This window comes from Eschrichtius robustus, chromosome 16 (genome assembly GCF_028021215.1).
Source record: "Eschrichtius robustus isolate mEscRob2 chromosome 16, mEscRob2.pri, whole genome shotgun sequence".
NCBI classification, from domain to species: Eukaryota; Metazoa; Chordata; class Mammalia; order Artiodactyla; family Eschrichtiidae; genus Eschrichtius; species Eschrichtius robustus.
In genome coordinates this window covers 66067406-66082633 of record NC_090839.1, presented here as the reverse complement: position 1 = coordinate 66082633, position 15228 = coordinate 66067406, and the positions used below count along the sequence as shown (strand labels likewise).

At 38.8% G+C, this 15228-nt stretch overlaps 1 protein-coding gene across 1 annotated transcript in view; it reads right to left on the bottom strand.

The window, feature by feature from the left end:
- The window catches only part of ERCC4 (ERCC excision repair 4, endonuclease catalytic subunit), a 33154-nt gene extending 18504 nt beyond the window's left edge, over positions 1-14650 (bottom strand). Inside the window, exons 1-5 of the mRNA XM_068565769.1 lie at positions 14436-14650; positions 12965-13145; positions 4134-4329; positions 3043-3250; positions 854-1034 (exon numbers count right to left, since the gene is read on the bottom strand). Coding sequence (XP_068421870.1) covers positions 854-1034; positions 3043-3250; positions 4134-4329; positions 12965-13145; positions 14436-14642 — 973 coding nt within the window. The 5' untranslated portion in view covers positions 14643-14650. The remainder of the gene's footprint in view (positions 1-853; positions 1035-3042; positions 3251-4133; positions 4330-12964; positions 13146-14435) is intronic.
- Positions 14651-15228: the final 578 nt, after the last annotated feature.

Sequence of the window (15228 nt, the reverse complement as noted above, 5' to 3'; positions counted from 1 at the left end):
GACCGTGGTTTTCAAAGTACAGCCTATAGACCCCTGGGGGCCCCCAAGATGTTTTTAGGGGGGGAAGGGGTCTGTGACCTCAAAACTACTCTCATAATAATACTAACTCATTATTTGACTTTTTTCCACTGTGTTGACATTTCCAATGATGGTGCAAAAGCATCGGCGGGTATCGCTGCTGGTGCCCAAGCACAGATGAAGGCAGTGGAACCAAAGCGTACTAGCAGTCAGTATGTTCCTCAATGCTATGCATTTGTAGTTTATTACTCAAGAATATTCCTGGTGAAGCAGTTAAGAAATATTATTTGTATTAAATCTTGGCCCCAGGGTCCCTGCACCACACTTTAGAAAACACTGGTTTACCCAGACAGTGAGAAAGATCACAGTAGTGGGGGAAGGATGTGACTGGTAGAAAAACAAGACGGTGGACAGCCGCGTATGTATGTTTCCCTACAAACGTCTTCTTCTCATTCTTCAGCACTTCAGCTGATGAAACTCCATATTCCCTTCCTGTTTCTTCGGGGAATATTAATTTTAAGTTCATAACAACTAAACTTCCAGAACACAACCTATTTCTAAGTTGGGGACTGCCTGTGATATACACAGTCTTTTCTAGAAATAAAATTGCTTGGAATGGATATGAATATTTATTATTATACAGAACAGAAGTAAGTGGAAACATTAGCTATCAATAAAACCTACATCCTTGTGCTATGAACATATGAGGTAATTTGAAATCTTAGTATAGCTGAATATAGCTGAATATAGCACTCCCCACACCTGATTCCCCCCAAAAACCCAGTACTTCATTCAAATGAGCTCTTAGGATAATATTAGTATTTTTATCTTCCACCTGAATTCTGACCAAATGCCTTCTCTGTTGCTCTGAGAGATTCCAGAAGATTAAGAAATGTGATGCAATCATACTGAGAAAGATATTGCAGCAAAGTTCGTAATATCTTCAAATCCTGAACCAAGGATTTAGTCTTGGCTCCAAGCTGGTGCCACAAAGGATCCAGATAATGGCGGATTGTCTAAAACAAGAAAAAAATTAGGACTGCTAAAAGATGTTCAATATAGCTATAATACAAATTATACTTTCAACAAACATTATCCCTTGTATACATAAAAATGGTTAAAATGGTAAACTTTGTTATGTATATTTTGCCACAATAATAAAACATTATCTCCTGAGGAAGTGGATAGAAAATTTAAGTTCATAAGATTCTAATAATAATGTTTAATTTTTCAAATATAGAGCAGAGTGTCATCACTAGAATCTTTATGATCAGATAGAGTCAATTCATAGTTACCCATATTTACATTATTAGGAGAAAAAAGGCCTGATAAACATCAGATGATCAATTATTTGCTTTTATGAAGAATGAAAGCATGTAGCTCAGATACATTCAATTTCTGCCAAGTTTGGTTGAGACCCCCATCCTGGGTGGATAGAGATGTGAGATCCAGCTGCACGAGGAAGCAGAGCACATAAACTAGGGAAACTACATGGAATCAAATTAAATAACAGTGGACCTTAGTCTGTTGGTATAATAAAATATTTAGTTTTTTTCTTTAAGTGTGATTCATGTATAGGAAAATATTTGTTAAATTAACAACTAACTAAATTTGAATACTTTTTAAGATCCTGAAGTTGCCTAAAACACAGAACAGCTTTATGTATATACTATGTAGGTATCTACATATCCACAGCTATACATATGCACGTTTCCTTCACAAGCTGATTCTGTAACTAAAAGGGATAATGTAGCATGATTCAGAAGCGGTTTTACTACATAGCATCTTGTCTAACATGTTTAATACTGAGCAGGAGTAATATATATTTGGATGACCAAATAATCTATTGTCCAAACTGGAACTCTTGTGAAAATGAAATGATACTATTAATAATTACTCCAGGATAACAGGCAGATACTGGGACTGTCCTAGATAAACTGGGACATATAACTCTTTTGTATATCATCTTTTGTATATCATCTTTTGTATATCATCTTTTGTAAAAATCATCTACATGCTTCTTTTGTAAAATCATCTAAAATTTTCTAACAAGTGCAAATTATGTCTATATTTTGTTTTGGTTACTAAAAGAACACCTAAAACAATACTTTGACTTTCACTGGGCAGGTGATGATAAACAGAAATTTAGTGCAAAACATATCTGGTTATATTTTGGTTTTCTAGGGACATATACATTCTACCAAAAGAATGTCAGAGTTTTTTTTTTTTGGTATACAATGCACTAAATTATAATAAACTTTACTTTAAAAACAGAGGCACACAACACATGGAATTACTTTTATGTATCATTATTTCATAGTAAAATGACTTTGGCAGAATCAGAAAAATGAGGACTTAAATTTTCTTTTTTTAAAAATCAATATGCATTACTTCCAGTGACAAAGAGGTTGATTCAGAGTTTGAAAGAAAAGAACTTGTTCTATCAAAATATGAAAAAAAAGCTGCCCGGAATTTTTTAAAAGTCAGCATTTTCTGTAGGTACAATTCAATCTTAGACATTTACATATCGGAATTAATATTGATCTATGATGAAAAAATTAGTTAGATAAAAATTCCTTGCACTAAAGTCTTACCATTTTCTCAATTCAGAATGTAATTTTAAGACAGAGCAAGTTTCACATTCCTCAGTAATCAAAACTCATCCAAATTATTTTTATTCCAAATAAGAGATCATAAATTTTGAAGGAATCTTATGTAAACTTTTCTACCTGCAGCTATCCAAATGGTGCCATTTCAGAGCAAAATGTTATTCAGCGTTCTCTTACATATACTTAAAATAAGAGATAATCACCATATAACTGCAAAAATTTGTGCTTATATGCCAATCAACGTATTCTACTACAAATTACTTTCCAGTAAACCAAAGAAACTACTTTAAATCACCTCCAATTTAAGTTAAAAATAACAGCAAATTCCTATTAAGAACATTGTAAATATTAAAATAACTTGCATTCTTAAAAATTACAACATAACAAACGGTGCTTAAAAAGGAAAATAGAGTACCTTGTCAAAAGGTTTTCCAATAGCATTTTCTAAAGATAAATCTTCAACTTCAAGCGACGGGTTATGGCATTTTAGTTCCTTTAGACATGCATTTAGAATGTCCAGAATAGCAGTCTGTATAGCAAGCATGGCAGGTGTCATAGAAACATGAATTTCTACGACTTCGGGTTTATGCTGTTCTAAAAATGAGTTTACTGCTACATGGAACCTAAAGAGACAAACATTTTTCAAATTTTTTCTAGAGTTGCAAGAGCTATGTGTTTCTGGTCTCAGTTTAATACTCTAATAGCTTTTTGTAACTGCAATTAAGAAACAAAACGGAAAGCCAAATGACAGTGTTTTCAGGAATACTTTCAACCTCTATGAATGGAAGTATTACTCAAATAAGGCAGGGATCAGCAAATTATGGTCTGCGCTAAACCCAGTGCCTGTTTTTACAAATAGTCTTATTGGCACGCAGCCACGCCCACTGTTTATGTATTGTCTATGCCTGCTTTCACACTGTCACAGCAGAGTTGAATAATTGTGACAGGTGCATGGCCTGCAAAGCCTAAAATATTTACTCTCTGGCCCTTTACAGGAAAAGTGTGTCAATCCCTGAAGTAAGGTATAATCAGAAAAGGAAAAAGACTGCAATAACTACTCTCAAATACCATACAGTATAACCAAAATACATATTAGCATAGGTTGCAAAATGTTTTGAAAATTGATACCTTATGTTTTTCCTAGAAATTTACATAAATTTTTCAAAATCTTGGTGCTTTATTTCCCTCAAAGTGGAAGTTGGAATCTTAGCCAGTAAATCTGCAGTTCACCTAAAGCTGTTGTGTATGTGAGCCTCTAGATCCCTGGGTGGTTTCACTAAATGTACAAGAAAGTGATAGCCCTGGGCTACCAGAAAAATAACTATCAAATCTCTCTCTCCTGTTAAAAGAATCACAAATGTGGTGACCATTTATTTATATTTGGATGCACTTGTTATGAACCTGGCTAGCGTGTATCAAGTGCAATGACAGTAAATTTTACATTACAGGGCAAAATTAAATTCCGGCAGGTTCTCTCGCAGAAACTGGTCACATAATGCTATTTACCTTGGCCACAGATACAGCTTCCTTACGAAAAGATTTCTCATCACTCTCTCCACATGACAAAAGCCGGTGTCAAAGGCAATAGCGTTGTCTGTGAAAGCTTTAATAAAACCACGTTTGTTTTTCTGTCGGAAGAGGCGCAAGATGAATGCTTCTTGACAAGACTCGATTATTCTGTGAGCTCTATACACCAACATGCCTGGGCAGGGTGGAGGGGGGAATCATAATTTAAAGTACAGAAAAGACGTGTCATTTTCATGCTCGCTTTCATTGATTCATCACAGTTTTCTTGAATGCCTACTTGAGCATGGGCAAGCTCTGTTCGAGGTTGGGGATACAGCCATGAACAAAACACGTAAAGCTGTCCTGTGGCATTTACAATAAACAATACAAATAAGTTAAATATTTAGTAGGTTAGAAGGGATAAGTGCTGAGGAGAAAAAACGGATCAGAGGAAGAAGAGAGAGAGTATGTGAGGGGTGGTAGTTTGCAATTCTCTTATTTAATCTTTTTAAAAATTGAAGTACAGTTGACGTACAATATAAGTTACAGATGTACAATATAGTGATTCACAATTTTTAAAGGTTATACTTCATTTATAGTTATTATAAAATATTGGCTATACTCCCCGTGTTGTACAATATAGCCTTGTGGCTTATAATAGTTTGTACCTCTTACTCCCCTACCCCTATCTGGCCCCTCCCCTTCCCTCTCCCCACTGGTAACCACTCACTTGTTCTCTGTATCTGTGGGTCTGCTTCTTTTTTGTTATATTCACTAGTTTGTTGTATTTTTTAGGGTTTGCAATTTTAGATAGGGTGACCTCACTGAGGTCTTAAGTGAGTAAAGCCTGGATGGAGACGAGGAGGTGAGCCTTGTGACCATGTGGGCCAAGGGAGTTCCGGGCAAGGGAATGATAAGAGCAAAGGCCCTGGGGTGGGGCATGTCTGGCCTGGTGGAGGAAGAATTTCTGAAAGCAAAGCAGGTCACTCATTCTTTTATGTATGAGTCAGATGTGAACTATGCAAAATAGCTGCCTTTCAGAAGTTTGGGCAACATCTCCATCACTTATTAGAAGAATTCAACTTTCAGAATCAGAGTATGCTCAATTGAAAGGTAAATTAGTCCATCTGAAATAAAAATCTTTAACGAATATGCTTAAACATCTGTTTTGTGGGGTGGGTGTGATAATGACACCTCTGAATCTCAAAAACAAGGACAACCATATGTGTTTCCTTAATTATAAAATTAGAGTACTGGACCAGATGATCTCTCATACGTATGTATGATACACACATGCCATTGTGGTGCAGTGGGATTCATGGAAAATTAGGGAGAGACATGAGATGACATAAGAGTGCATAGATGTCATTTCTGGATCAAAAACTCAATTATTCTATGACAATTCTCAGTCTTTTAGACCTAAACCAAGCCAGTTACCATATATATTTGCTATAAATGCACTCGCATGTTTTTGCTCCCACTCTCATCGCTCCTAGGATCTGGAAAATGACACCAATAGTAACCCAAGACTCCTAGTAGTTCAATAGACTCAATTCAGATTCTACTATTTTGGTGTTTAAATTTTAGATTGAGGTGGATGGAGCTAAAATTTATTCTAGCTAAGCAAATTGTTTTTCAAATATGGTAAAAATTAACAGTGCTATTTAGGACTTTGTAGACAAAAGATTTTCAGTAACACCAGTATGTGTACATAACTAATTTACTGCTCATAAAATATTCTGTACCTAGCAGGTAGGTTTTTCCAAGTACTCTATTGGGCCAGAGTTGTTGTCCTGGACTGAAATATGACCTAAAGTTAGAAATAATAAAAATGGACTTCAAAAGAAAAGGTGAATCTCAAGTTAAGAAAATGGTGTGCTCCAAAAGGTTGTCATTTCTTTTGGAATCTAGAAGGAGGAGGAGAAGAGAACTAATATTCTATCCCGGGCACTGGGGTTAGGTACTTCTATAGATTTTTATTTCATTGAATCCTCACAATAACTCTATGGGGTAGGTATTACTATGAGACCAGGAAAGGGAAGCAACTTGACCAAGGTCACTTCGCAAGTAAATGGCAGACCAAAGGTTCCAAATCATGAGTGCCTGAGAACAAAGCCATGTCCTTCCTGTTAAGTGACATCATCCGAGGACCACACCGCCCCCTTTAAAAAAATACATGCAGGTTAGGTTTCTGGGGCAATTCTAGTCCCACATTTTTATGCTCCCACAACACTTTGTATCTCATGCTGCACTGTAATTACTTCTTTACACCTGTCTCCTCCACTAAATTGCTTGAGGACCAGAACATCATAAGTAGTAATCAGAGAATGCTTACTATGTGCCATGCGTGATGCTAAGAATTTTACATACATTATCTCAGTTCATCCTCACAATAATCCTAGGAGGAAGGTACTATTACTGTCTCCAATTTACCGATGCGAAAACCGAGTCATACAGAAATGAAGAAACTTGCCCAAGGTCACACAGCTGGCAGCTGGTGAAGGTGAGCTCAGACCCAGAAGCCGCCTAACTCGGGAGCGCACCCTACCGTCCTGTCGTCTTTCTGTCTTCAGCACCGACCTCATTCCTGCCAAATAAGGGACGGTTACTCAACGAAACGTTTACTAACATTTAATGTTAATAACGTTGAATGAATATAAAGCTGAATTACAGCACCGGGTACACAAATCTAACATGTAACCTTTTTTTTTAAAGTTTCCCACGGAAAGTGTGTTCTGAGTTCTATTTAGAGATGTCAGGATCTGTTTTAACAATGAAAGCATCCTCCTGCCCCATTCTTTTGAACGTACAATCTGGGGAGATATTTTCACAGTTCTCCCACTATTGAGGAGTTGTGTTGGCAGGGACGCCTAGGGTGGGGTATGGTGGTGACATTGGGTAGTGACAGGGGAACAAGTTAGGGCTGGTACATTCAAGATTTTCTAGGGGGTTCCATGCTTCTGGGACACTCTGGTCCGTAAGAGCTATGGTGAAAGTTCCTCCAGGGGCTGGGGGGTTGAGGGGGTACAGGATGATCCCAGGGGGTGTGGCATTTGAAGTAATTCATTTCTGCCACTCATTTGCATTCCATTCAGCCAAGCAGCAGTAACAGCTCCAGCTTCATTACTGGCTGGGACTTGGTCAGAAACAGGAATGGCATTTTGCACTTTTTAATTAGGAACTACCTATGAACTATACTTTGGATATTTCTTTGATTCAGATTGCTCTCTGCCTAATTAGGTTGAAGTGTTACTGGGAGACACAGAGTAATACTGACATCTAGTGGTCATTTCGATACATTTTTTTTTTCGTTTTATCAACTGAAAAAATAAGGAAACATAAAGCTAAATTTATAAGAAAGCAGCAAACAGTAAAAGACTTTACAACGTATCAAGATTTCTAGTTATAAAGAGCCAATTTTTTGCTATTATTTATGATTTACTATGTACCAGGCAGTATACTAAGCAATTATTTATTTTACCTCATTTAATCCTTGATAACTTTACAAGGCACTATTTTCTCAATTTAAGCAATGAGAAAACTGAGGCTTGTGAAAATTAAGTACAGTAACTTGCTTGTAAGCAGTGGCATTACCCTTCAAAGTCAAGTGAGTCTGACCTCAGTTGTACAGCCCTGCCAGGGCTTATAACAATGATAAATACAAAAGTATAACAAAACTTTCCAATAATCAGTTCACCATGAACCATATAAAACATTCATTCATACATTTATGCATTAAATATTTCTTGAGGGTCTTCTAGGTTCAGGGCAACGTGAAAGATATGGTAGGAAGGACAATTATGAATTCCAGAACCTCTCTGCCCTTCGAAAGTTCATTAAAAATTGTTGTAAATACATGCATCACTCACCCAATATGTATGTGTTTGGTGCCTACTATGTACCAGTTACTTGTCCTGGGATGAACAAGTTGTTCCTTACTCTTAGGAAGCTTATCATCTCATGAGCGAGACAGACAAATAAATAGGCAAATACAGTGTGGTGTTCTGAAGTGCTCTCACTGGGGAGAAGCATGGGGAAATCAGAAAAGGTTTCCAAAAGGACAAATAATAATGAAAAATGACTCCTTTTCTATATTAATTCTGGCTAAAATTAAATCATTCTTCTCAAAATAATTAAGCAACTAATTGGTTTAATTTCAATCATGGGAGAGAGGTGGGATCAAGATGGTGGAGTAGGAAGACCCTGAGCTCACCACTCCCCATGAACAGATCAAAACTACAACCACATGCAGAGCAACTCTCTGAGAACGACCTGAAGACTAGTAGAACGGCTCTTTTACAACCAAGGCTGTGAAGAAAGAACCCCATGGAGTCTGGTAGGAGGGGAGGAAAAGAGATCTAGTTGGACCCACGCCCCTGGTGGGTGACCCAGTAAAGGACGGGGATGTCACAAGCTCAGGGATCCTCCCTAAAGAGTGAGGGGTTTGAGGCCCACATCAATACCCTAGCCTGGGGTCCAGCACTGGGAAGACAGGCCCCCCTGGCTGGTTTGGAAACCAGTGGGGCTAACCAGTGGGCTGTAGGAAACCAAGACTCCACTCTTGAAGAGAGTGAGTAAGCACAGACTTGTTTGCTCCCAGTCGCAGCAGAGGCAGCAGATTGAAAACTGCCTGGTGCTCTGGCGGCCCTGCCTGACCACCCGAGCCTACACCAAGCTCTTGCTCCAGCCCCTCCTGCTCCATCCCTATCCCCCACCAAGGTAGCTCTGCCAGTGGACCCTGGGAGAAGATGCGGCCTGTGCCCTCTTCACATTCAGCTCTCTCACCAAAACCACTGGGCACACGCAGACTGCACAGGGACACTCCCACACAGGGACATGGATTCAAGACTGGGATAGGTAACTGTTTTGCCTAACTTCATAGGGACAAACAGAGAAAGTCAAATAAAATGAGAAGACAGAAGAATATGTTCCAAACAAAAGAACAAGATAAAATCCTGAGAAAAAACCCTAATGAACAGAGATAAGTAATTTACATGATAAAGAGTTTAAAGCAAGAGTCATAAAAATGCTCACTGAACTTGGGAAAAGAATAGAGGAATATAGTGAGAGCTTCAACAAAGAACTAGAAAAATATTTAAAAAAACCAATCAGAACTGAAGAATACAATAACTAAAATGAAACATACCCTAGAAAGACTTAAGTCCTTACTTAAGTAAATTTAAGAAGACTGCAATTATATCAAGGATATTTTCCAACCGCAACAGTATGAAATTACAAATCAATTTTGGGAAGAAAAATGGAAAAATACAAACACATGAAGACTAAATAAGATGCTACTAAAAAGCCAATGGGTCAACAAAGAAATCAAATAGGAAATTAAAAAATACCTTGAGAGGAATGAAAACAAACATAACTTTCCAGAATCTATCTGATGCAGTAAAAGCAGTTCTAAGAGGGAAGTTTATAGTGATACAGGCCTACCTCAAGGAACAAGAAAAAACTCAAATAAACAACCTAATTTTCTATTTAAAGGAATTGATCCTTTAGCCAGACTCATCAAGAAAAAAAGAGGAAGGGCCCAAATAAATAAATCAGAATTGAAAGAAACAAACTTACAACTGATATCACAGAAATACAAATAATCATAAGAGAATATACTAAGAGTTATATGCCAACAAATTGGACACCTATAAGAAATGGATAAACCCCTATAAACACACAATCTTCTAATACTGAATCAGGAAGAAATAAAATATCTAAAGAGACCAATTACTAGTAATAAATTGCATCACTAACAAAAAATCCCAACAAAGAAAAGTCTAGGACCAGATGACTTCACAGGAGAATTCCACCAAACATTTTAGGAGAGTTAATACCTATCCTTCTCAAACTATCCAAAAAATTGAAGAGGATAGAACACTTCCCAACTCATTCTATGAGCCCAGCATTATCCTGATACCAAAACCAGACAAAGATACTACCAAAAAAAAGAAAATTAAGGGCCAATATCCCTGATGAACATAGATGTAAAATCCTCAATAAAATATTAGCAAACTGAATTCAACAACATATAAAAAGGATCATACATCATGACCAAGTGGGATTTATTTCAGGGATGCAAGGATAGTTCAATATTGAACCTTGATTTGTGGATATTGAACCATTAACAAAATGAAGGATATGAATCACATAATCATTTCAACAGATACAGAAAAAGCATTTGACAAAATTCAAAATCCATTCATGATAAAAACTCTCAACAAAGTTGGTATAGAGGGAACATATCTCAACATAATAAAAGCCATTTATGACAAACCCACAGCTAATGTTATACTCAATGGTGAAAGCTAAAATCTTTTCCTCTAAGATCAGGGACACGACAAGGATGTCCACTCTCACCACTTCTGTTTAACATAATATTGAAAGGCCTAGCCTCAGCAATCAGACAAGAAGAAGAAATAAAAGGTATCCAAACTGGAAGTGAAGAAGTAAAACTCACTATCTGCAGATGACATACTATATATAGAAAACCCTTAAGACTCCACCAAAAAACGATTAGAATATATAAATTCAGTAAATTCAGTGAAGTTGTAGAATATAAGATTAATATAGAAATCTGTTGTATTTCTATACACTAAGAATGAAGTATCAGAAACAGAAATCAAGAAACAATCCCATTTACAACTGATTGAAAAAGAATAAAATACCTAAGAATAAATTTAGGTATTAAATTAAGTAAATTAAATTATTTATAAATTTAATACGGAGGTGAAAGATCTGTACTCTGAAAACTATAAGACATTGATCAAAGAAATTGAAGACAATACAAATAAATGGAAATATATCCTTTGTTCATGAATTGGAAGAATATTGTTAAAATGTCCATATTACCCAAAGCAATCTACAGATTTAATGCAATCCTCATCAAAATACCTATGACATTTTTCATAGAACTAGAACAAATAATCCTAAATTTTGATTGGAATCACAAAAGACTCTAAATAGCCAAAGCAATCTTGAGAAAAAAGGACAACAATGAAGGTATCATGTTCCCTGACTTGAGACTATACTACAAAGTTACAGTAATCAAAACAGCATGTACTGTCCCAAAACCAGACACAGAGATCAATGCAACAAAATAGAAAGCTCCCAAATAAACTCATGCACATGATCAATTAATCTACGGCAGAGTAGTCAAGAATATACAATGGGGAAAAGACAGTCTCTTCAATAACTGGTGTTGGGAAATCTGGACAACTACATGTAAAAGAAAGAAATTAGAAGATTTTTCTCACACCATATACAAAAATAAAGTCAAAATGGATTAGAGACCTAACTGTAAGACCTGAAACCATAAAACTCCTAGGAGAAAACATAGGGCGTATGCTCTCTGACATCTGTCTTAGCAATAATTTTTGGATCTGTCTCCTTAGGCAAGGGAAACAACAACAAAAATAAACTAAAAAGCTTTTGCACAGCGAAGGAAACCAACCAACAAAACGAAAAAGCAACCTACTGAATGGGAGAAGATATCTGCAAACAATAAGTTCAATAAGAGATTAATATCTAAAATATACCAAAAACTCATACAACTCAACATCAAAAAACCAAAGAACCTGATTAAAACATGGGCAGATGATCTGAATAGGCATTTTTCCAAAGAAGACATACAGATAGCCAACAGACACAGACAACGAGATATCACCTCGCACCTAACAGAATGTCTGTTGTGAAAAAGACAAGAAATAACAAGTGTTTTTTGAGGGTGTGGAGAAAAAGGAACCCTTGTGTACTCTTGGTGGGAATGTAAATTGGTGCAGCCACTATGGAAAACAGTATGGAGGTTCCTCAGAAAACTAAAAAGAGAAGTACCATATGATTCAGCAATTCCACTCCTGGGTATTTATTTGAAGAAAACAAAAACATTAACTTAAAAAGATATATGCACCCCAATGTTCATAGAAGCATTATTTACAACAACCAAGATACGGAAGCAACTAAAGTGTCCATGGATAGATTAATGGATAAAGAAGATGTGGAATATATATACAATGGAACATCACTCAGCCATAAAAAAGAATGAAATTTTGCCATGTGCCACAACATGGATGGACCTGGAGGGTATTTTGCTAAGTGAAGTAGTCAGGCAGAGAAAGACAAATACTGTGTTTTCACTTTCATGTGGAATCCAAAAAATAAAACAAAGGAACAAATATAACAAAACAGAAACAGACAACAAACTAGTGGTTACCAGTGAGGAGAGGGATGGGGGGAGAGGCAAAAGAGGTGAAGGGGATTAAGAGGTACAAACTATTAGGTATAAAAGAAACAAGTTAAGGATGTAATGTACAGCACAGGGAATATAGTCAATATTTATAATAAATTTGTATGGAGCATAATCTATAAAAATACTGAATTACTATACACCTGAAACCAATATAATATTGTATGCTCACTATACTGAAACAAATTTTTTTGAAAATTTCAAATCATGGGAAAAAAATATTCTTTAAAGAGGAAAACCAAACTATTTTAGGAAACATATCAAGAATATTTATAAACATTTCAAATCTGAGTAGTTTCTAAAAGCAAATGCCTGTCAATTACTCAGTATTTACTGAATATGAGCTTAGAAAACAAGGAAACGTCAATCTTACATTTAGTTTCTTATTCAGGCCATAAATATTTACTAAGCATCCAAAATGTGTCAGGTATTGTGTTAACACCTGGAAGCACAATGTTGAACAAAAACATCCAATGCTGTTCACAAGAAGGTTCTAGTTTAGAGTTTAGCAGAGGGAACAGACACATACAGAAAAAAAGAAAGTGCAAACGTACATACAAATAACAATAAGGCTTCAAATTCTTACCAGTAATTAAATCTGAAGGTATTCTGTCAGTCAAGAAATCAACCACAAGTATTCGACTTGTTGCAAATATCACACCGCCTTGTGTGTACACCTCATAGCGATTGCTACTTGTGATTTCATTTGTTACACGGCGAGGGAGATGTTCAACTCCTTCTATCTTCAGCTGATTGATAAAATACTCCTAAATTAAATCAAACTTGATTAGTAGACCGTCTAATAGAGGGAAGTTTTTATTAGGTTACCAGTATTTGTATTTAAAATGATATGCTGCCTTTTTCAGAGATCATGAACTTAATAATGAACATACAAACTAAATTACTACTTTACGCTGATCAACCAAACAATCGACATTTATCTAAGGTTCTGTTTTTGTTTTAGGGTTTGCACTAAGGACTCATTGCACTTGAGATGTTATTAGCAGTTTAACGACAACAAAAAAGACTTTTAAAATCCTGAGTTAAAAGACTTCTGCTACCTAGAAAATACTGCCCACCAGAGGCAACTTTGCAAGCAAGTGTAAATACCATGTGAGAAGACAACAAGGGAATCCTTTCCCCAGGTGGTGTTTTAGACTATTAGTTCTGTCCTGCTCCACCCTAGAGGGGATTTCATCATGTCAATGGGACCCTTGGTCCTTTAAGTTTGATACCACCTTTCCTGGGGGGCCCTGTGTTGTGCTAAGCCCTAGTCAAGCACTAGGGATACCTAGATGGATCAGTCAAGGAGTGTGTGGTCACTCTTCTCAGGGGGCATTTTCCTTCCGGCCATCTGCTCTAGGTATCTAAGGGCTCATCAGAGTTGTCAGATCAAGCTGTGTCACCTGTCACTACCCCTCAGCAGAGGTGTATCCCCCTTCTGTCTTCCTCAGTGTTCTCCACTCTCCTTAACCCAGGTACCCTTCCCCAATGCCCTCAGCTTCCAGCTCCCCTCCCTTCTGACGCTACGCCCCTCTTCCCACAGCCCGGGTGAACCCCCAGTCCCTCCTCTTCCCTACAGGGTTCTCCCCAGCCTCAGCGTCTCCCCATTCCCTTCAGCGTCTTCCCTTCCCTTTGGGACCTCACTCCTCTACCTCCAGCCAGTCCCTTAGTACCCAACTTTAGGACTGCCGCGTCATTCCCTTCCACATCCTCCACCAGGCAACTCCCCACCCTCTTCGGAGACCTCCAATCCCTCCCACCTCCACGCTTCTCAAATGACTCCCCTACTCCTCTCAGAGACCCTCCAACCCTTTCAGGTCCTCGAACCCATGTCAGGGTCCTGCCTCCTCCGTGGGACCCCGCCCAACGTCTCAGCGTCCCCGCACCCGCGTCAGGGGCCTGCATCTGTCTCAGGGACCCCTATTCAACGCCTTCCCGCCCGCGTCAGGGACCCGCATCGCCCTCAGAAGCCTGGCCTCCGCGCCGAGGCCTGCGTCTGCTCCGGAGGCCCCCGGCGCTCCCGGGGTCCCCTCCCCCCGCGCGGGCGGCCGCACCTCCTCGGCCGGCTGTGTGTTGAGCACCAGCACCAGGCACGCCGGGTGGCAGTGCAGCCGGAGGAAGTGATAGAGGAGCCGGTCCGCGCCGAGCCCGCGGGCGCACACTACCAGCCCGTCCGCCTCCAGTAGTTCCAGCACCAGCTGCCGCTCATATTCCAGCAGCGGCGCCATTGCTGTCTCTCGAGCCGGCAAGCCCGCCTCCATGGGCGCCCTTCAGGGCCGCGGCCGAACGTAGCCGAAGAGAGCCGAGTCCGAGACGAGAGCCGGCCGAACGCAGTCGAAGAGAGCCGAGTCCGAGACGAGAGCCGGCCGAACGCAGCCGAAGAGAGCCGAGCCCTGGAAGACGAGCGAGGCCGAACTCAGCCGAAGAGGAGCTGAGAGGAGCCGAGAGGAACCGAAGATTCGTAGAGTCGCGGGGAGGTGCTAGCGCTCCCAACAGGTGTCTCTTCCAGGCTTCAGGCTGCGCCCCAGGAGTCTTCAGTTATTTCACCTTGTCTGTACCTTCGATTTGAGAGTCAGGCGGCCTAGACCTAGACCTAGACCTGGACCTAGAACACAAGCTACCACAAAGCGAGAGAGGAGAATTAAACCCAAGAAGCTTAGTTCCCCGACCTTGACAATTGAAAAAGTTAATTGTCAATCTAAGGATTGCGCCTAGAATTGGTAGCACCTGCTTCCCAGGGTGAGGTTTGCTTCTTTCTTTTGCAATGGGCCCCTCTTTTAAAAAAATTTTGAATAAGCAGCATAGCTTACTAATTTTAGGCTCTTGTTTCTCTCGGAAAGTCTCGAA